Below are 23,793 nucleotides of genomic sequence, written 5' to 3'. Positions count from 1 at the left end.
TCATTGCTTTCGTTATTTAATTACTGAATACGTTTAATTATTATATAAAATCGTTATGTTCGTATAATTTGGAATCGAATATGAATATAAAAACGATTTGAATACATTTGTTTCGAAGAAATATATTAATAAATTGAAATTGTTTAAAGTTCGAAAAGTATCGATATATATGTTCATGAATTGCCGTCAGATGGAGGTATAGAGAGTTTTCATTGGAACTAGTGCAGAATTTTTTATCCACAGTTCAAAGAACCGCATATTTGTGTCAATAGTTTTTAATTTGCAATCATACAGTGATTATTTAAATTGTTTTTTAACGCATAAACAATGTTGATCAAAGTGAAGGTAAGAACATTGACCGGCGGAGATGGAGCTACAACATTTATAATCAGTTCTGAAAATATATTCTAACCTTGTTTCAGACTCTTACCGGAAAGGAGGCAAGTAGCTGCAAAATAATCTTATATATTTTTAATGAGATTCGACGATATAATATATAAAATAACATTTATCGGTATACGTTAAGGAAAAAAAAAACAATTATAGAAGCAAAATCATCTATTCTAATATAGTTTAGTGCAAAATCGTGTTGTCAGTTAAAAATGTAAAATTTGACATTTGATGTATCATTAATAATGTATCGTTATTAATTAGAGTTTGTTTTATACGACAGATATATTTTTTCGCATTTATTGTTATTCACTATATATATATATTTTGCATTTCACAAATATATTTTAAATATATATATATATAACAAACAGATTTATATCTAAGTTTAATAGCAATCACAGATATCATTATTCTCATAGATTGAAATAGATATAGAACCTACAGATAAGGTAGAAAGGATCAAGGAAAGAGTGGAAGAAAAGGAAGGAATACCGCCGCAACAACAACGATTGATATTTTCTGGAAAGCAAATGTAGGTATTATAATTGAATATAGAAATAATTTACACAATTGTACAAGAGATAATTTCTTAAAGAGAAAATTGTGTTTAATTCATGTTTTCATTCGACATTACTTTTAATATGATATTCCTTAAAACATGGTGTGACACATAGCCCTACATTACAATAAGCGCAATAATAACGAGATTCCTTTCGCATTCCCTTAGATGCACAAACTTTACATCTTCTCGTAGCATTCATCTTCTTTGGTGTTGATGGAACATATTCTGGAAAGTGACTTTCTAGAGTCCTTATTGAATCTGAGTTGTATAGTTGCCCTGGTTTCCTTGTTCCTGTTCCATCAATTATGATATTTTAACATCATTTCTTCTTATTTTTCCTTGTCAAATATATATCTTATATGTACATAAAAAATAATCAGAATTGTATTAATCAATACTCATAGCTGTATTTTTCTTTTTTTTTTTTTTTCTAATTAATTGACGATTTTAAATGTGTGTTTACTAAAACAGAAAAGGAATTTGAGAGATGAAGATATAAAAAAAATTTTGTTGTCTTTTAGGAATGACGAAAAAACGGCGCAGGATTATAAAGTTCAAGGTGGATCAGTATTGCATTTGGTACTCGCATTAAGGGGGGGCTTATAATTATGACATTCCTTGTTTTGGAATGTATGTGTGTGTGTGTGTGAATATTACAGATTGTACAAGATCAACTACAAATATAATAGGATGCTTTCCAATGTTACATTCGCTGCGCTGTGTTACATTACAAGGACTTGTAATCGTCTTTGTTTCTCTATTTGATTGAACAGTTACATTTAGAGAATGTGAAATAAATATTTAATAAAATAATTTAGTTATAGACACCTAGTACTTGCTTAACCGATGTAATACTTATCTTTCTCTTTTCTCTCTCTCTCTCTCTCTCTCTTTCTCTCGCTCGCTCTCTTTCTTTCTCTAGTATGATCTTATATACCTGTTATGGAAAATATTCGCATACAACAATTGTAGCATAAATCTGATTCTGCTAAGTTTTTACATTTCTTTTCTCGAAGCCCGAGACCCGATCCGAATTTGAATAAATTTTATTCGAAAATTTATTTATCTTATTATTTCATTAACAGTTTCTATGATATTTACTATTATGGGTTGCCAAACTCCACTTTGTTTTGAAAAATCGTTGACAAATATTGCAGAACGCGGTAGAACTCTGCGACTCCTCGTGTCTCGATGTGATATGCCGTAGAAGGGCGTGCTGCGTTGTAAATGTTACACCGCATTTATCACAGAACGATCCTGGCGTATGTAAACTCCATCCCGGTATCCTTGTGTGCGTCTCTATAAATTTATTTCTTCCTATAACTAACGCTGCAATCATATCGTATCGCGTTAAAAATATTTGATCGAGGGATGTTTTTAAATTTTCTCTTTTTTTTTTTTTTCACAACTACTTTTTACTAATACCCAAATATCCATACAAATAACTTGCAACGAATTTATCTCTTTTTTTATCTCCGTGACGAACATTAAAATTATAAAACGAAAAAATTTATCGCAACGAAACGACAAATTATTGTTATGCAAATTATTATTATCGATCAATATTATAAAATAACCAAGATCGAAAGTGTAAAGCAAATGTATTGTAAATTACGAAGATCACATTGTTATTATAACTTGGGATTTTTGAACATTTGAAATTGTACTATTAAATTTGATTAAAAATTTTCATTAATTTTTTAAGAATTGTTAAAAATCACCAAGAATTTTATAAGAAAATTCGTTACGAAGATATAAACCGAATAAAGTTTTATCCCTTTTCCGATAAATCGAAATAGAATACATTACTGGCAACTTTTACAGCGATGCTATGTATTAAAACACTATAAGTGAATAAAAGAAAAAAAAAAAAAAAAAAAAAAAAGAACAAAAGTTAAAGAAGTATATACGTTCACACACCACAGAAATAGAAAATAAGGTCGTAATCAATAATACATTTAAAAGAACATTAGATTGTTATATCTACGTTATATATTTTTACTCTCTTGTAAATAAATATCACAAATCGAATTAAATGTAATTGATACGTCTCTAATATGAAACGGTAATAATATGTCTGGAACATAAATTAAATTAAGCCAACTGTCTATTTCACAATTTTATCGCGTTCAGATCGCAACTATATTATGTATATTTAGTACCTAGCCACGTCACTTTTTTTTTTCTTTTTTTTTTTTAAATATCAACACTTGCAACTTCCATTGTAAATTGATTTATTTACATTGCTGTAATAACATTTTAAAGCATATTTTTATGTCAGTTTTAACTCACTTACAAGCTCACAATTAATATTATGTTCGTATAACACGTTTTTCTTTAAATTGAAATAAAAAGCTTGCGACTATCGACGTTATTCGATCGTCGTGTATCTACAGTCACTTTGTATCTTTTGTGTCTAGGTACGTGGTGCGTTTTCGCATTTGTGATATATATATATATATATATATATATATATTTGATCATACGTTTATATTAGAAATAAAAATTTCATCGAAACGTGATACCTATGCGTATCATTTTTTTTCGCGAAACCTACTGACAATCTCTGTCAAAACGGAATTATCCTTCATTTGCGAGCTAATCGTTTTGGTAAATGCACTTCTTTTTTTTTTTTTCTTTCTTTTTTCTCTTTTTTTTTTTTTTTTTTTTTGCTTCTTTTTTTTGCGCGCGTAATCGTAAAGTATACGACAGTAATAAATATTCGTTTAATCGATGTGACGACGTAACGATTGAAACGGTGATGGTCGAAATCGATTTAGCAAACGCGTTGTTTGTTAATTGTCGTGCGGACAATCAACAATCGTACAAATTTACTTACGCCGTCACACTTGATATTCTTAGTAACTAAGAAAAAAAAAAAAAAAACGCATTGCAATCAAGTACATATTTCACTAAACATTTAGGTAATGCATTAATCGATTGTTTACGAAGTAGGTAAGGTCGAAAAATGTTTATTTTTTTTTTTTTTTCTTTTTTTTTTTTTACCTTGAAACTTCGTGCGATCCTCAACAGCGAACATCTAAGTTTAAAAACTACGGTAATTCTACGGTTAAGTGCTTCATTGTGCATAAACAATGTCTTTTATCGAACAACGAAGTCTCTTTACGTATAATTTCGTATCGATAATTGGTACGGAATGTCTGTAATCTCGCGAATTAATCAGACACGTGTTAATCGAAATCACCGAGATTTTTTCTTTTTTTTTTTTTTTTTTTTCTTTTTCTCTCTTCTCTCTTTTTAATCTTTATCATCATAACTATAATTAAGATTCACTGTGTCGCATTACGAATCATTACGCACAATATATTTCGTCTCGCTATATTCAAGCTTTGAATCGTATCTTTCCTAAAATATTACGAAGTAATTATATTTTTTTTTTTTTAACTATTCCTAAGAATTTCGTGATATAGATATGATCTAACGATCGAGAGTAAATAGAATTTTTTCATTCGAGATCATTTTGGGATAAAGCGACACGCGAAACGTAAAAAAAAATCGACAAAGTTTCGAATTTTTGAACGGTAACGCGACACATTCGAGACTCGTGAAATCGCGAAATAAAAAAGAAAAAAGTAAAGTAACGAATAAGGATAAAAAAGAACAGGTTAAAAGATACAATTAATTTCCGGACCGTATCGATCGATCGAAAATTACATTCTCGTCGTATGTATATGTATATAAGGTTATATATAAAGTACGAACGAAGAAGATTTCTCGTTTCTTTATACAAAGACAATGTTTACACGAAGTCACAGGTGAAAAGAATAAAACTCTTTCAGTTCTCTTATATTCTCTTATACGCGTTCAACTGTGGTAAACATCTGGAAAGTTATAATACGTATGTATGTATGTATGTATGTAAAATGTAAAACTAGATAAATTGTGTGTAAGGCACTGTCTATGCGCTCCTTTCAAGTAGCTAAGTTCATCTTTATCGCAAAGAAAAAATCATCGAGCACGCGAACAACGAGACGTGTAAACAGAGTCAGTGTAATACTATACGAAAGTTGTTATTCCGAATAATTTAGCGACGAGTATCTCGAAGATGGAAAGAACGCCATCTCTTGCGCGTCTTACATTTTCTCATTTTATCGTCGTCGTGTTACTCGCTTCGTGAAATCGTCCTCATAATTCTTCTAGTATTCTCGTGCAATATGGATATTTTTTTTTTTTTTTAATAATATTTCATCAATTCTATTACCCGTTGTGCATTATTCGAAAAAAAAAAAAACTACAAAAGAGATTCGTATGCGCTCCATCGATAACCATCGCTCAGTCGTGTCGATTATTATCGATCGATCTCGTAATTTCTTTTCCCCCCTTGAACGCGATAGTTATCGAAGCATTTTTCGCGCATAATAGTAATAATCGGTGCGCGTAACACAGATCTCAATGCGGAACATTATCGATTATAAAATCGACATAAGCGAATATACGATTAAAGGGAAAGAAACGTGTTAACGATCACTTAAAAAAAAAAAAAAAAAAAAGTACTGTACAGTGTTGACTAGAATTCTTATTAGAGAACGCGTTAACAGGATTACAAATTGGAATAAAATCTTTCGATTTCTTATCACTTTACACTGAAAGCGCAGCGATGAGAAACGAAAGCGAGAGCATGCGCGACGAAGATTCTTGCTGAAAACGCGTATCACAAATATAATAAAGGGATAAGGATAAAGCTTACGAAATTAGGATCGAATCGTTCGAATCGTTTCTTATCTTTCTTTATTCGAACGGGATGAAACGTGCATCCCTAATTTGTTTCGCTCATGACAAATCCTGCGTGTTTTCCGAGTTTTAAGAAAAAAAATGAGATCGAGATTATAATAATAAAAAAAAAAAAAAAAAAAAAAAAAACAATAAAAACAATTGTCGAGTCTCATGTTACTGTCCTCAAATCATTATTTTTTTTGTTTTCACGCTTAATCTCTATCACTAATCGTGAGAACGACGACGAATTTAAAAAAAAAAAGTTTTCAATTTCTCGACTTTAATACGGTAATAAGCAAGAGAAACGCAACAGTCGATGACACGTTTGTGCACGAACATTAATATATATATATATATATATACCGCGTTGTTTCGATAAGATTTACTTATCTAATGCTAGCGCGTGGAGAAAGAAAAATATAAATATTTTGAATCGACGAGAAGGAAAATGAAAAAGAAAGAAAAGAAAAGAGGAAAGGAGAGAGACAGACGAAGGTAGGTAAGAGGGGGGGGAATCAGGGTGGAGCGAGAAGCAATGCTCGCGTGGAATTCGCGTTTACGAGTCCAATTCGTTTTTCGAGCTGCGCTGCTTCTGGATCGTTTTTTGCCATTGCATGTTATGTTTCAAACGCATGTGACGTCGCAGGTCGGTTCTACGACTGAGAGTGGTATGGCAGAGAATGCAGGTAGTCTGGTTGCGATGCACTTCGAGGTGCTGGGTCAGCGAAGCAAGGTGCTTGTAAACGCTTCCGCAGAGTCTGCACGAAAAACGCCCTGGACCCTGCATCACCACTTGACCAGTTGTATCGCCAACATGCTTCCGATTGCGTCCCACCCCCCCTGCAACACATTAACAGCCACGTGACCCGCCGATTCCTCATTCATTTAAGCAAATGCTTTCTAGTTTCAAATTACATTTCACAATCAAAAAAAAAAAAAAATTCGAGGGGACAGTAACACGTAACACAGACTAGACTCGTCCTTCTACCTGTGCTGGATGTACCGCCTTTCCGACTCACCACCTCGAATCCTCCGTTGATTCGCGTTTTTCCTTCCCACAGAGCCAAATTCCATTCGCCGTGATAAATTTTTTATCAAAAAAAAAAAAAAAAAAAAAAAAAAAAAAAAAAAAAAAAAAAAAAAAAGAACGATCGCTCCAGATCGTCAAGCTCTGTGATATCTCGCGATATCAACGGAGGATCCTATCTTTCTAAAAATATTCATTCCGATTTTTTTCTTTTTTTTCTTCTTTTTTTTTTTTAATCTAAACAACAACTTACATCGATTCGATGCGATTCACGGACCTTGTCGGTCAACGTAACTAAGTACACAGTATTAATGGGATATTATTATGTCTGTGTCAAAGTTGAAAGTAAAACGAGGTATAAAATAGTGAGAAGCGTGAACACGTTAAAGCAACAATTAACACGATACAATGACAACTGCTGTAAAATAATTATAACCGTGTTCCAAAACAGAATCGTTAATCGATGTTAATTGAAAAAGGTTTTTATTTACGGATATAAATTAAATAAATAAATATCTATGTATATATATATATATATATATATATATATATATATATAGATTATACGATTGTTGAACGCACGCAAATTATTCATCCCCGATCTTCCTTAACACGAGTAGGTAATAATAAGAGGTAATTCTTTCGATGAATCGTCCAACTTCTTACACTTTCATCTTTTTTTCGGTTTAATTTTTATCGGGAAAAATGACTCGTACAAGTGTACAGTCAAGTCTGTCTGGAATTCAGAATAATTGGAAAAATAATAATAGGGAGGGGGGTAGGGGGAGAGAGAGAAATGTGAAATTTGTCGTTTCTTGCGATATTCTGAGCAGATCGAAGAGATACAACAACTTATGTTTTTTAAATTTTTAACAAATTTTACAGCGTAAATGCGACATCGAAAATGTTTTTTTTTTTTGTTATCTCGATTTTTTGTATGTAAGAAAGAACTCTGCTTTTATTCACATTTTGAAACTTTATTCACACATATTCCTTTTTTTTTCTTTTTTTTTTTTTCTTTTTTTCTTTTTCACTTACATCGTTAACTTGCATAAGCCAAACATAAGATTGTGTAATTGAGAGATATATTATAATATATTTTTAAATATATATATATTTTTTAATATATTTATATTTATATATATATATATTTGTATTTGTATATTTATATATTTATTTATTTATTTATTTATTTATTTATTTATATATATATATAGATACTTCTTATTTTTATATAAATAATTAAAGAAAGAAATATCAATTTGTCTAAAGTAATAATTGGCAATCTTGTACTTATTTGTATTGTGGCTTCTGAGGAATGTGCACATTCGTTTCTTTTTTTTTTTTTTTTTTTTTTTAATTTTTTTAAATTGTATACGTGTATCATATACACAAATATGTATAAATAAACGCATATACATTTTATTTAATATATTTCCCTTAATTCCTTAAAAAGAATTTCACTTAGATCGTAAATTAAACTAAATATAAATTAATAAAGAAAAAAGGGAGAAATTAAATTGACGTACAAAAGAATATATATGTATGTATGTGTATGTGTATATGTGTGTATATATATATCCCATTAAACGTCGAACAATTTTTTTTTTTTTCTAAAGAAGCAATTGCCAATTTCGATAGAAGACGACTCGAAATTACACGATCGAAAAAAAAAAAGTATACGTGCAAATTGTGCAACGTAAAATATATATATATATATATAATAAGCACAAAATAAGACGCATGCGATTTGCAAATCGTAACTCAAGCATCGTCGATAAAAAAGAAAATTTACTTCTTCGCGCAACGAAGAATAGTTAATTAAAAATCGGCGAGCATTGACCGTCACTCTGATTTCTCAGTTAAAAAAAAATTAAATCACAACACGTTCTTCGTAACAACATTCTTTTCCGTTAACAATTTTTTTTTTTTAAGCAGAAATTACGCAGAAGATGTAATAAAATTAAAAAAAATCAGTGATGCGTAATCAACGTGATGTTTTAATTTGGAACAATCGCGTCAAATTGTTCCCTTTGGTGATTTTTGTCAACTAGCTTCGATTTGTACAATAAAGTTTTTTTTTCGCAAAATATACATTACATTACATTTCATTTCATTTCATTTTTTTTTTTTTTTTTTTTTTTTTTTTGATTTTTCGTTTCTCACGTGTTCAAAAACTTTGGCATGTAGCAAATAAGAGATCATACCGAGCGAACTATATAGCCTCTTCGTATAATTGCACAAAGATAAAAGACTCGAATCATTGGATTAGATCCAGCCGGATAGAAGGCGAGCCATCCTATCGGCATTATATTAATTCTTTGGATTAAAATAAAATTGTAACGCGATAAAAAAAAGATAAATTAAAAACTAAAGAGAAACAAGCAAACAATATGAATAACAAAATAAACAAAAAGTAGATAACACAAAAATAACATATTAAAGTTTTATATTCCATATCGGAATATATATATATATATATATATATAGATGATGTAAACGAAAATAAAATTCTATTTACATTCCGTAAATAATAATCAGTTGGTAGTACGTACATATTCGTGAACACGAATTCGGCAAGCTTCCGAGCAAGCTTATAACTAAAATAGTACATATGAGTATATATTCAATATCGTAAACATATATGTATTATGGCCAAAAATTTTAATCCAGGGGTAAACGTACGAATATAAATGAGCAACTCGAAAGCCAACTCGACTGCCAATGCGGAGAACAGGTTGGCCACAAAACGCGAACGCGAAGAGTTTCGCTTATTTGCTTAAAAAAAAGAAAAGAAAAGAAAAAAAATAGAGCAATGAAAATGGCACGTTTCTTCGATATATATATATATATATATATATAAGATCATACGTTCGATTGACGATTGGATACGTTTTACGCATCCGTGGCAACATAGACACCTATTACGAATTAGTTATAAACTCGAGGAAAGTTTTTATTACGATCTTGCTCATATCGTACGCGGAAAAAAGAAATATACCGATAGTCGGTTACGAAACTTTCGTCGAGGTTAAAGATATTCGCTGAAAGTCGTCAGTCGGAAAGATTATTTAGCTTAAAAAAAAAAAAAAAAAAAAAAAAAAAAAAAAAAAAAAAAAAAAAAAAAAAAAAAAAAAAAAAAAAAAAACAAAAAAAAAAAAAAAAAATAAAAATATTATATTTTTTTTTTTTTTTTTTTTTTTTTTTTTTTTTTTTTTTTTGCTCAGTCTCACAATTGATCTACTACTTTCAGGATAGCACGCGAACATTATGTATACTCTTGATCGATCGTACAAAGAAAGATGCACATTCCTCCTTACAAGCTATTAAGTACCGAACTCATTTGACTAGATAAAATAATTTGCCTTTTTCTTTCTTTCCTATAGCATGTCTTTGGTTATAAAAAAGGTTAATAATATAGGTTTATTCTCCTCCTGGTAATCATAATTCGCACGCGAAATCTACTCCTTTTCTTTTTTTTTCTTTCTCTCTTCCTTCTTCCATTCTTCTCTCTTCTCTTCTCTACACATCTTCTCCTCTTTCGTATATGCATATACAGATAGATACACATTAACTCGAACGTATACACATATATGTGTATAAATGACTAGGGTGAAAAGTGTAAGACAGGCGTCTCTTTAACAGGCTTCCCGTCGACGACTAGAGAGATATTTTACGCATCGCGTTTCCGAGATGAGAAAAATTATTACTTGTGAATAAAAAAAAAAAAAAAAATAAACTTGTCCCGGTATTCTCTCGAACGAACTCGATCTCATTCGCTTACATTATTTACATCGCATTTCGTTGATCACCACCATATTCGTTAATTCATTTTCAATCGAGCAAAGATACGTTCCTAATAACCTAACCTTACATATATATACATATACATACATATCACATATACATATATATATATATGTAAAAATCTTTCCGATCTTGGATCGAAAACGATACGCGTACACGAGGAGAGAAGTGAACGAATGAAGAAAAAAAAAGCAAGGAAAGAAGGGGGAGGGAGAGAAGAAGAAAAAAAAGAAACGGGGAAAGGATGATTTATCCTCTCTTACGTCGACGGGTGTACGAGTTGGGCAGGATATGTTCGCACTAAGGAATAGGACTAGACGTGATTCTCTCGACGCTGCTCTCTCTGATGCGTATAGTGGTATAGGTGGCGTTAGGCTCGAGACCAGCGGTGGGACTTCCGACGTTTTGGTGGGCGATCGCAGTGGAAGAGACGGAAATAGGCTGTGGCAGAGGCGTGGTGACAGAGGCGTCAGGTGGCGTGGAGGCGCCGCTGACAGCGGATACAACGGGGACGACACCAGGGACGGCGTTGGTGGATGCGGTTCCTCCTGTCCCAGCTCCATTCCCGGCGGCGGCTGCGGCTGCGGCTGCGGCTGCTGCTGCTGCTGCTGCGGCGGCGTTCGCAACTGCAGTTGCGGCGGCTGCGGCGGTCGTCCCCACGCCTAGCCAACCGTGCCGATTTTTTAAATGTCGCTTCATGTGTGTCGTGCGGCTCAGCACTTTATGGCACACCGGACACTGAGTCGTCCCTTTGTGCATGTTCATGTGTTTGTACATCGAGTCCCGATTCCAAAACGTTTTACCGCAGAGTTTGCACGAATGCGACGGCTGTTCGATGACCACCGTACGAGAATCTAAATCAAATATAAACGTTCATGGTAGTACATACACGCCCATCGTCGTGCAACACTCATAATATCATCTTTTTTTTTTTTTTTTTTAATCTCTTGCGTACCGTCTTTGCGAAACGATCTTAGAGATAGAAAATCATAATACAATGTTATACAAAATATATTTTGCACCCGATCTCTCTCTCTCTCTCTCTCTCTCTCTCTCTCTCTCTCTCTCTCTCTCGCTCTCGCTCTCTTTCTCTCTCTATTATATTTTTCTCTCGCTAATTTTTTTTTCTTTTCCTCTACCCTTCTTTTCATTCTTTCTTTCTTTCTTCCTTGCTTTCTCGCTTTCCTTCTTCCTTTCCTTCCTTGCCTTCTTTCCTCCTTTCTTTCTCTCTCACTTTCACTCTCCTCTTTCTCTCCCTCTCTTTCTCTCTTTCTTTCTCTCAATTTCTTTCAATTACACTTTTTATACTTTCTCTTCTTTCTACCTACTGTTCATCAATTCATCCGTTTACTACTACGCATACTCGTTCCTCGATCTATGTATGAACAGGTCGAGGAGTTAAACGGTAAGAAAAGGCAGCACACACGATGAGTTGTACAAGGAGGAGCAACCACGAGATGGTAAACACGCAACTGTAAACTCTTGGAGTAATCATGCTGAATACGGTGAATATTGTGGATACAACGTTTGAAACGACACAAAACAATTGTATGTACGTACAAAAAGAAAAATGTTTCATTATTCATGCAGAAGAATAATATATATATATATAAAAATTCCTAATCGAAGGTATCGGTATCGGTTGCAGTTAGAAAATGCAATTGAAAAATCAATCACAAAACAAGCATTTTGTAATTACGGTGATCACACGTTTACCTTATGTATGGTACACAAGAAATTTAATTTTTTTTTTTTTTTTTTTGCGTGTGTGTGTGAATATTCGTAAAAACTGCCTGTTGTGCGCAGTGAACCGACAATCATGTATTCCTTTTGAGCAATATAATGTGTTCTTTTTTTTCTTTTTTATATATGTGAATCTATGACAAAATTGATAAAAAAAAATATCGAGCAATGAATCGAGAATTATCATTGATCATTCGACATCTTCGAAGACGCTGACACCGATGTGAGAGAAAAAGAAAAATGAAAAAAAAAAAGAAAGAAAAAGAAATAAAAAGACGAAACAAAAAAAAAGGAAAACATCTTATATGATACTTTTATTTTTCACCTCACGCATGTATATACGTACAAAAAAGGAAGAACGACGATGGTATCTCGTCATTTTTACAAGCTACTATGGAATGATTTTTTACGTATTAATTCGTTTCACATTTTATAACGATAACGAGAGTTTCTTGTTAAAAAAAAAAAAAAAAAAAACAAAAAAAAAAAAGAAAAAGAAACAAGAAATTCTCCTAATTCTCGTGTATTATTCCGAATTAACGAGGAAAGAGACGACATGTATGTAATAGTAATCAATTGGAAATTAATCGAATTCAGGAGCATGAAAAGTAATAGTTTTTCGTTCTCTTCTCTTTCCCTTTACGCAATATTTGTATTCCAAATAAAGATAAAAAATGTAAAAAATTAAGCAATTAAAAAAATTGTCGCAAAATGATAAAATAATAGCAAAAAGATTCCGATTCTTTTTTTATACATATTCTTACAGCTACTATGTACACTATATATATTTATATATATATATATATATATATGATACAAATTTAACAATAAATCGTAAAAAGTGTCGCGTTTTCATGCACAATATATTACCACTTAGATAAGATATATAATAAATATTTAACGCGCGCGTAGATACGACGAATGAAGTAAGAAAAAAAATCGATCGAAAGCAAAATAAAAGAAAGAAAAAAAGTAGATGCAAATGATTCGCATCGAAATAGGAATTAATTTTCCTAGTATATCCCTGTATCGAATTCGGAATGGCGAATCCACAGCCTATGGTGTATATTTTTTTCTTTTTTTTTTTTTTTCTCCTTATTTTCAATCTACAAATTTTTTAAATCTCGTGTAATCTCGTGTTATTTAACACCATGAACATTTAACATATGACAACGCATCGTGTATTTTCGTGTGAAAACAGCCTGACAAATCGGACAGATCGTATCACCCCTATGTATACTACGATGATGGGCCAAGGAATCACCACGGTTATAAGTGCGACCGCAGACATCGCATACCCAACGACCATTTTCATCGTGAAGAGGCTTAGATCTACGTCTGACCCGCTCGTAACCGAGGCTCGACTGTTGTTGTTGTTGTTGAAGATGTTGTTCCTGTTGTTGCGACTGTTGGTGATGATACTGCTGCTGCTGCTGCTGTTGCTGTTGCTGTTGTTGCTGCTGCTCCTGATGTAGCTCGTGTCGATGCACGTGATGATTCCCAATAGGCGTTGTATCGTGCTTAGATTCTGCGCACACAATCCAAAGTGTTCCCATACACACAGACAGCTTCATACTTATGTGATAAAATTTCATCGGTTTTTGCATTTGCGTTTCGAATCTTGAAAACGAGATTTTTTTTTAATATTTTCTCTGCATTGTTCGTTGTTGCTTGCCTTTGCTCTGCTATTTATTATTTTTTTAATCACGTTATTTAATTTTCCAAGGCCAATTTTCTTTTTTTTTTTCCCGATAAGATGAAAATAAATTGTTGGACGAATATTTCGACATGGCGAAAGTTTAAGTTTCTCTCTGATAAATAGAGAAGTAGGGATAAGGATCGATTTAAGAGGATACAATGAAATAGACAGTTAAAAGGCAGGAAAGCGAGTTTGGTATTCGTATTTGGAACAACGATTAGCGTGTATATGTATATATATATATATATATATATATATATATATATATATATAACGCGACTTTCATAAAAATAACCGTCACAGTTTGTACGCGTTTGAAATGTATGTATGTATGTGTATCCTCTGTATAGCCATTACGAGCTGAAAAAAATTCCCACAAGCATGTTCAACGAAGCGTCCAGTTAAAGAAAACAGAAAGGACATTTTGTTCGAATATCGAATAACAAAACAAGCTTGCAAATATTTTAACACTTATGCAATTGTTTAATATTCGGTAGCTGCGGTAATACGGACGATTGAAATATGTAATCGAAACATTACATGTTAGATTGTTTTTGATTATAATCTTTGAACGAGTGAAACAAAGAAGTTGTATCGTTTTTTTTTTTAGAAAGTTTTATTGGAACTTCCTGACAAGTGATTCAAATGCGAGATATATCTTTCGAGACTGTTTTTTTTTTTTTTTTTAAAGTAAAATCGTATACAAACATCCTATAATAAGGTAAAATTTTCAACTATAAATAAAGATACGATGTATTAACGTGCAAACATAAAATTAAATCAATATAGCGCATCGCACCAACAACAGTCGCATTTCTCTCATAATTATCTGGAACGAGTTGTCGATCGTTTACGAAATAAAAACACGCGGGTCTGTTTCGAAGCAAAAAAAAAAAAAAAAAAAAAAAAAAAAAAAAAAAAAAAAAACAAAATAAAACAAAACAAAACAAAAACAAAAATTAAAAAAAAAGTAGGAAAGAAATTATTAAGTAAGATCGAATCTTATTTTATATTTTATATTACTCGGACACGAGTAAGAAATATCGGTCGATTCGCTTATTTTCTAAAATAACGTTTTTCTCTTTAAGGAACTTTTCTCGCGTCATCTGTCGTTGATGGCACTTCGTTCGAGTCTTCTATAATATCAGTCTGTTCAACGCGTATAAGAATCGCTAAACCGATCGATTTTTGCGAAAAATCGTGTCTATTCACAGGCTTAACTACGTATGTATATATGTATATAAAAAAAAAAAAAATGAAATGCAAATGATAAATATGTGTAGAAATAGTACGTATCAAAAAAAAAAAAAGAAAAAAAAATTCGAAATACGAAACAAAAATTCCGGAGAACAATTTAAAATCGATTGGATAGGATACCGTTGAGCGATGAGAAAAAAAGCAATATAATATGTACATGTAACATGTAATAATAGCAATAAAAAAAAATTAGAGAATAAAAAAAATGAGAAGGTGGTTCTTCTTCGCTTGATCGCCGATAAATTGATCAACAGTATATCGCGACAATATGTATCGATATGCTCGTGAGGCGATCACTTTCGAAAGTTCAATTTAGCGTCGACACTGAACGTGCACTTGTGGATGCGCAGCAAATGAGCCTTCATGTCGTAACTTCGACTGAATATGCGCTGACAAATCGGGCACCTGGTTTGCCCCGTATGCAAGTCCTTGTGCAGTGTCAACGACATCGGATGCTTGAAACCTTTCCAACAAATTCTACAGCGAAACAATAATTCTGTATCCGTGGACTGACCGTAGTCATCGTCCGAGACGAGGTCCGCGGTTGCAGGACCGGTGCTACCACCCCCGCCCCCTCCGGTATCTCCTGCTCGTTCTACAAATAAACACAAACACACAAGATCACCTCTATATTATTAACCAGAACAACACACTGTCACGTATGCAAACTTTAGATATCGCCTTCGATATCTTTCACTTCTTCTGTTTCTTACGCGCGATCGATCAATATTACAGTTTTTTTTTATTTTTTTTTTTATCGCGAACACGTTAGAAATTAATCAAATTTCTTCCCATTCTCTCTCTCTGAATAATTCTGAACAGGCACGCCAGTTGACACGATGTGCGTTCAAAGCTCAAGCTAATTGGGTTAAGTCTAATAATTAAATCATATATATATGTGTGTGTGTATATATATATATATATATGTAGAAAGACAGAGAGCATATAACACCACCGAAAAAAAAAAAGATTCAAGCCCACTAAGGCCCCAGGCTGATACGAAATACACCGAAACAACCAATCACACGATACCTATATAATTGTACACACGTATCGAAACATGTTTTTTTCCCTCCCACCATCGTCCCCCCATACGTCTACTTATACCTTATCCTTCAGAAGGACGCGACACAGTCGCGTCCACGTGGGTTTTCAAGAAAGGTAAACTATCTCTCCTATTACAATATCACATCGATTCTTTTTTATTATAAGTTTTCGCACGTGTTGTTCCACAATTTCTTTCTTCGGAACCGAATTTTTTTTTACAACATTTTTTTTTCGCGTTTCACGCTTTCTATACTGACCAATTATTTCGCGTATTGTCATGAAATTATTTTAAAGATAAATATCAAATATTTTAATTTTAATTTCGAATATAAAAATTCGAATATAAAATTTTATCACGATAAAGGATAAAGTTGATTTTAATAAAAATCTATTAAAATCGCTATTAAAATCGTAACTTAATTTATCAATCGGTTTTGATAATATTGCGAGAAATGTGTGCAACGATGAATTTCAGTCTATAATATAAGTACTTGTACCGTAGAAAGCACGCTGTACCGTTATTCCGTCTTATGATTAAGTCCATGAAATACATACAAATACAAGAAGCATTCATTCAACACGATTTAGCATTATTATACTTAATATTACGAGATCTTCGGAACATAACGAGAATGATAACGATAATGATAACGTATAAATTTTCTTATATAAAATATTTTTTCTCGTAGTCTCTGAATCGACAGAATCATTATTTTGAGCCACTCATTAAAAATTATCACTTGAAACGAATGTTAATGTGTCGATGATTAAAATAATATAATAGCGTAATACGATTTGCAACATCGAGATTTTATAATTGCGCAATAAACAGATGAAAAATATCGTCGAAAAAAAATACTTACTTATAAAAAAAAAAAAAAAAAAAAAAAAAAAAAATGGACGAATTAGATCAGTCCGCTATTCGGACAAAGGTGCCAAATAATAATTTATATGTCTTATATATATTATAATTGTAAGTACCGTCGACAAAAAGCCTAGTAGAGCATTATCGTATGAATTGATAACGAGTTTACTCGTCGCAGTCTTATAGTATAGAATGAAAATTAAATTAAATAACGACACATAATAAATCGATAATAAATCGTCGTGCACAGTAAAGTCGTATCAAATATAAAATACAAACGGTCGAAATATCCGTTTTTATAATAATAATCGATTGGCTGACTGACAATTTATACGACTTATACGAATTATAAATAAACGCTAAATTGTCAACTAACATTACATTATAAAAAATATATAAATGGACGATACTTGCGATAAAGCAAGATCACGTTCGAAGTACGATACGAGTTTTAAACGAGTGTTCACTGTTGCTTTCTTCACGAAACAGCCTCTATGTCCAGCAGAAAGACCAGAAAATAAAATATTCTCACATTCTCGAACGTGCGCATACTTTGCGTTAAAATGATTGAGAAGATTAAAAAAAAAAAATTATCACCTAAACGCATTACGCGTTATATATAACCCTACTACATCTACCCTAGTTGTTTCGACGAAAAGGTAATGTGCAAACCGATCACGCATTCGTATCGAAAGAACACGCAAAACGCACATCGCACCCAATAATCTTGCGCGATAAACTCAACGATCACAAGGTACATAAGAGATTAAGACCGTTAAAGAAAAACGTGAAGAGTACGAAAGCGGTATAACAAAATATATTCACGAGCGCATCAGAAACAGAAGGAAAAAAGAGTTTTAAATAAAAATAAAAAAAGAGAGAGAGAAAAAAAATTATACGTTTCCTAAAAATATACACAAGCGTACACAACTTGACCGAAATTATATATAATATTTTCGGTATAAAAGAGTAAGGGGGGAAAAAAAGAAACAAAGGAAAAAAAAAAAATGCTTATTTTCTCCCTCTTTTTCTCTTTCTCTTCTTTCGTTCTCGTCTTCCTATCGTCTTTCCGTTCGATTCACTCGTCGTTTTTCCTTGGTCGCAGATGTATAACAGAAAAAAAAAAAAAAAAAAAAATGAAAAAGCGGAGGGTACAATTAGTCGAGTAACGATATTAACTGTGGGCAATCGGAGGGGGCGAGTTGGTGCTATGGGGGTGGGATGTGCGGGATGGCGCGCATTTTGTGAAAATCGACGAAACATGGCCAGCGGCACAAACAGGCATTGCAGGGCCAACATTTGAAGCGCGTCTGCCTGAGCTTTCCACGTGATGTGACCATTCCGCGCTGCTTGCAGTGTACACATACTTTTCCGTGGCCGTTTGCTTTGCTGAGGCTATGCGGCTGACCAGATACGTACGTAATCCCTCCTGAAGAAAACACATTGGCCAAACACTTCGGTTAGTCAATTCTTAAGTATATGTGCACATGCAGCCAACCATTAGTAAACAAAATTTCTTTAACGACCAATCCCAGCACCAACCAATCCCGTAGCCGTGAAAAGCCAGTCTAGAGTATCAGCGATACCAATACCCACGAGTATATTTTCGTACGTGTATGCGTGTTTTAGATGGAAATGTAGCATTGCCAGGTGCTAGCCGAATCTTTCTCTCTCTCTTTCTCTCCATCACCCTTCTTTCCTTCCTCCTTTCTCTTCTCGGACCGTCGATCGAATCTCTCTCCTTCCACTCCCTACCTCTCTCTCACCCCTCTCTCCCTAGTTTCCCTCCGTTCCTTTCAAGTTGCAACGCACTTTGCTTCTATATACTTTTTTTTGTTTTCTCTCTTTTTTTCATCGCGAATGCTTCTCCTTTTACGCTCAAAAATTAAATCCTCGATGAATCATTCTTTTCCTTTCTTTTTGATTATTGAAAAAATCAGCTTCTTTCTTTTCACGTCTTTCTTTATATCTTTCTTTTTCTCTCTTTTTTTTTATATATTTTTACTTGGATACGTGCTTCGGTCGATTGGAAATATTCTTTTTTTTCGTTTTTCGTATTCTTTCTACTTTCTGTTCGGGCATGTGCACGTTTATTTTTTGCGCTTCAATACGATCTTCGCGTAAAAACGCGAAATAATAATGTGTGCTTAGAAGAAGGAAAATATTATGAAACTTGCTCGTTTTCATATACAGAACAATATTCCGTATAAATACTCGTGTATCGATAGCGGTTATAAGTTTGAAGAAAATCGATCGACGGAAGATTGGTTGTTGTCTTGATAGATAATGCAATTCTTCGATTCGGCACGTCAAAGTGTTGACGAAGAACGATGCGTCGGTATACAATTATACAATTTATATCGAATCGCGTTGAGTCATAAGATGTTAAGCGCTTATTGTGCGAGTAAAGGAAAGTAGTCCACGCACACACACACACACACACACACAATAGTTTTAATAAATAATATAGGGCATCAATTTGATCGCATCAATTTCGCGCGTTAATATAACAATAATGCAACAAACATCGATTCTTGTATCATTTCAATTATTTACAATAATTATTATTTATACGCTTGAAAAATTACATATGAATTGTACACGATTATTCAATTTTCTATTATTTTCGAATGAAACATTTCATGAGATAAATTCTTCCAGAAACCCTGTTTCCACTATTCTATACGCACGCAAAAATGTAATTATCTTTACTTATTAATTTCGCGCTTATTCGAATAATTCATGCTCCTGCTTGAAACAATCAAATGATAAACATAAAGATATTCTGCTTACCTACCTGCCGAAATTTCTTTTTAAACAGGCTAAACGTATTTCGGATCGGGTCGCGTTAAAAATAATTTAAAGAACAATTCGAATTTTATAATGCTTCGAAAAATAATGTTACGAACGGACGAACAATTAGTTTTGACATTCCTACATAGGCGATTAAAATTCACTAAATAAGAAATAAACATGTTCGAAAAGTTTATTGATTCGACTTGAATATATCGGATATCCACGCACCCATATTGATTTTTTCCAATTTACGAAAATAAATAATAATATATATATATATAAAAAGAAGGAATAAGTAATAAGATGTATTCGAATACAGAAAAGAATCGTTAACATGCCATTATCGTCAGCACCACCACCATTACTACTTTAAATTAGTCGTTTTGCAAGGCTACAAAATTTTCTTATATAAAAAATGAATACAAGCTTGCAAATTAATCTTAAATATCAAACAATAAAATTTTACAAATTATAACGAAAATGAAAGATTAAAAAAGACGATATAAATATTGATTTGATAACAAATATATATTGATAATATCGTTATACGTTAAACTTAATATATAAAATTGCACAATAAATAAATATAAGAATTGTTAAATATTTTTTTTTCAATTTTTATCGCTATTTTAATTACATTTATTCGTGATTGGTAAGAAAATGAACTAATTTAAGATTAAATTTGCATGCAAGTGATATCGACATGTGAGATATTTTGCATCACACACGTGCGTGCGTGTCCTGTAAAAATTTTGCGGATTCAAAGAAGTTATCTTATACCAGCGTTGAAAGATATTTTAGTGTATACATAGAAATATGCTTACAGTTAGTGCTCGGAAGGAACGTAGTGGTGGCTTTATACGAGTTATTAAGGGAATGTTGATGATTGTCGGCACACATACAGCACTTGGCAATGCTTACTAATCTACAGTTCAACCTACACCCGAGTGCCTATACATTTACATCCAAAAACCATGCATATTGTATACTATAGTACGGTTAAATGATTAATAGAAATAAAGTAACACTTTTTCACAACAAAAAAATTAATTTCTTTTTTAAATAATTTTTTTAATTAAGACATTTGTATCGAGATATTTTACTATATGATCGTTTGATTAACCCGATCCTGATATTTGTATAAAAATAAATGATTATCAAATAAAACTTTGTAAATGAAAATTTTTATTAAGTTTCTTATTTTCTTGTTGCCCAATCTAATTGAAATTATAAATAGTAATTGAATTCTTTTTTTTCTATGTCTTTTCATTATGAATTAATAACAAATTTTTTATATGTAACAATAATATAAAATTATACACTATAATGAATTTTTATATGATTTATATTATAAAAAGTTCACGCAATTATCTTTTAAATTAATTATAATAAAATTAATTTTCCTCCGAGTCTGCATATATTATCGAATTCCGATAATAAATCAAAGTAAATGAAAGTTATATTTAAAGATATGACTAAAAATCATTTTTGTATCCATATTCAATTAATCTATTTCAATTTATAAACGATTCATAGAATTTTATAACATAAGAATAATTTTATGATAAAAAGGAAGTAATTTTTTTTCATATTTATAAATAATATTAAAATAGTAAAATATTATCTTATCAATAATTGAATATTAAACATAAAGTATCAATATTAATAACATATGGATACAAAATTCAAAATTAGTTTGCAATGCCATTTCTTTCAATTAAAAAATAAAATTTTGTGTTTTATTAAGCGTCAAATATTATCATATTCATTTAAAATTATTATATATAGTAAAATACAGAAATTATATTATTTATATTTTATTGATATTTTTTTTATCATAATTCTATAGTAATTGTTAAAATTTTTTTCAGATATTAAAAGATATGGCATAGCATCAAATCACATGTCATATTGAAGTAAGATAAATAATAAATTAAACGAAACCACTTACCCTGTACTGCTTCTTGCGTTAATCTTTCTCCAGAAGTACTAGGTTTTGAAAGCAAGTGTCCTAATTAACAAACAAAATTATACAAAATATCTTTCTATATGTATTAAAAAAAGACAAAAATAATAAAAGTCTTACCAACATCAGCTGTTTGATGTTTAAGATCCAAACTATCTGAAGTAGATTGGTTACTTGAATAAAATGTTTGAGTGATATCAGGCTTCTGATCATGATCAGGAGTATTAGATGATGTATCTTCTATACCAATTTTATTTAGCGAACTGTCTCCTAAACTCTGTTCTTCATAACTACAGCTACTTCCATCTTGTACTAGATATTCAGGCATTTCCAATTTTAAATTTGGCATTAGAGGAATTATTTCAACAGGATCTGAACCAGTTGTTGATTGATTTTCTGAAGTCTTATTTTCAGAATCTTTTGCAGATAAAGCATTACTTATAGTCTTATCTGCATTTGTATTTGCATTTTCTCTACATTTTCGTCTTTTAGTCGGCGGAGCATCAGGTTGTAAATCGACAGCGTGATAAGGCATTGGAGATGAAGGTGATTTATTTCTTTTATCTGTTACAGTTTTACTAGAAGCATTTTGAAGTTGAATTTCAGGTTCATTAGGAATTTCTATGTCATCCTAAAACATAAATTATATATTTTTAGCATTTAGAGCAATTATGAAATATATTATTTTAATTTAAATAGAAATGTTTCGTTATATTTAATAACAGTGTGAAACATACCTCTACTAAACTATCATTATCTTTTCCTGTACCATCTGTAAGACCTTGAACAGCAAGTAGTTCAGCAGTTGTTAAAAAACTAGCTAATTGCTCTTGAACCACATTTACTTCACCTTGATACATAAAATCAACTAGTGCAGCCAAATCATCAAATTTTACATTACGAAATATTATAACAGGATGCTGACATGGATTTTCCTATATTAAAATAAATAATATTCATTTTTGGTATATGATAATATCGATGAATTAATATAATAATATAATAATAATTTTTAATTTCAGTTTACCTTAAATAAATCTCTGAAATATGTACTACATGCAGATAAAAGCATTTTGTGTGCTCTTATTCTTTTTCCCTCACAACTTAAAGTTACATCAACAAGATCTTCTTCTGTTCTTAATGTATCAAAAGCACAAGTAATATGTTTTAAATAATTATTCCACCTAAGAGAAAATTGTTGACTCGAACCCATGCTGATTTTCTGAAATAATATAAGAGTTTTGCTTAAATGTTAAAGAACATATTGAGAATGTTAAAAAAAATATATATAATTACAAAAAAAATAAAAAAGAATAATTAGAAAAAATATATATATGTCATGTTTTATATATATATATATATATATATATATATATATATATATATACATGTATATACATATATATATTATATATATGTATTATATATATATACATATCGCAAATTTATATCTAAGATTCATAAACAATAATTTACCGTATTTTTAATTAATGTGCTCCAAAAATAATGATGTAAGATCAAAAAATTTGTAATCTTTTATAGCGCAGTTAAATTTTCAGTAATAATTATAAAATGATTATTAAAATGATTAAATTATTTATAAAATGGAGAAATAGCGCTGACTTGTTAGTCCTGATATGTTTCGCAAAAAATAAAAACTGTAAACAGTAAATTGGAATAAAATTTCATGGCACTGTAGAAGTTTCACGGGTTCTGCATGGATATGAAAAGTGGCGTCGATCAATTAAACGATTTCAACGTTATGTAATTGCATCACGCCAAGCAATCTTATACACGTTAAATAATTTTTCACACAATCCTATACTAACTTTACAAGTTACACTTTTCGATTAAATGACAGCTGGTAGCCATTTTCCTTCAGGAAAACGCGTAAGAT

The 23,793-nt window shown here is 31.5% G+C and overlaps 2 protein-coding genes across 7 annotated transcripts; one reads left to right on the top strand and one right to left on the bottom strand.

Annotated features, from left to right (window-relative positions):
• Positions 1-151: 151 nt before the first annotated feature.
• Positions 152-1,778, top strand: LOC122715238 (NEDD8). The gene is made up of 4 exons (XM_043937269.1): positions 152-345; positions 423-440; positions 813-925; positions 1,477-1,778. The coding sequence occupies exons 1-4, from the start codon at positions 328-330 to the stop codon at positions 1,559-1,561; spliced, it is 234 nt and encodes a 77-aa protein (XP_043793204.1). The 5' UTR covers positions 152-327; the 3' UTR covers positions 1,562-1,778.
• LOC122715235 (broad-complex core protein isoforms 1/2/3/4/5-like) lies at positions 932-23,788 on the bottom strand. 6 transcript variants are annotated; one of them, XM_043937260.1, is made up of 7 exons: positions 23,373-23,787; positions 22,924-23,118; positions 22,634-22,831; positions 22,017-22,527; positions 21,882-21,941; positions 15,737-15,817; positions 6,041-6,529 (listed from the first exon to the last, which is right to left on the bottom strand). In XM_043937260.1, the coding sequence occupies exons 2-7, from the start codon at positions 23,107-23,109 to the stop codon at positions 6,246-6,248; spliced, it is 1,320 nt and encodes a 439-aa protein (XP_043793195.1). In that variant the 5' UTR covers positions 23,110-23,118; positions 23,373-23,787; the 3' UTR covers positions 6,041-6,245. The 6 variants fall into 6 exon arrangements, with proteins under 6 accessions (XP_043793197.1, XP_043793198.1, XP_043793195.1 ...); XM_043937262.1 differs by lacking the exons at positions 6,041-6,529; positions 15,737-15,817 and adding an exon at positions 932-1,246 and having other exon boundaries at positions 23,373-23,783; XM_043937263.1 differs by lacking the exons at positions 6,041-6,529; positions 15,737-15,817 and adding an exon at positions 1,887-2,254 and having other exon boundaries at positions 23,373-23,785.
• Between the last annotated feature and the right edge of the window lie 5 nt (positions 23,789-23,793).

The sequence above is a fragment of the Apis laboriosa genome, unplaced genomic scaffold (assembly GCF_014066325.1).
Source record: "Apis laboriosa isolate Shangri-la unplaced genomic scaffold, ASM1406632v1 scaffold34_cov151, whole genome shotgun sequence".
In the NCBI taxonomy this organism is placed as follows: Eukaryota; Metazoa; Arthropoda; class Insecta; order Hymenoptera; family Apidae; genus Apis; species Apis laboriosa.
The sequence above is the reverse complement of the archived record's forward strand: the minus strand, read 5'-3'. Positions and strand labels throughout refer to the sequence as shown.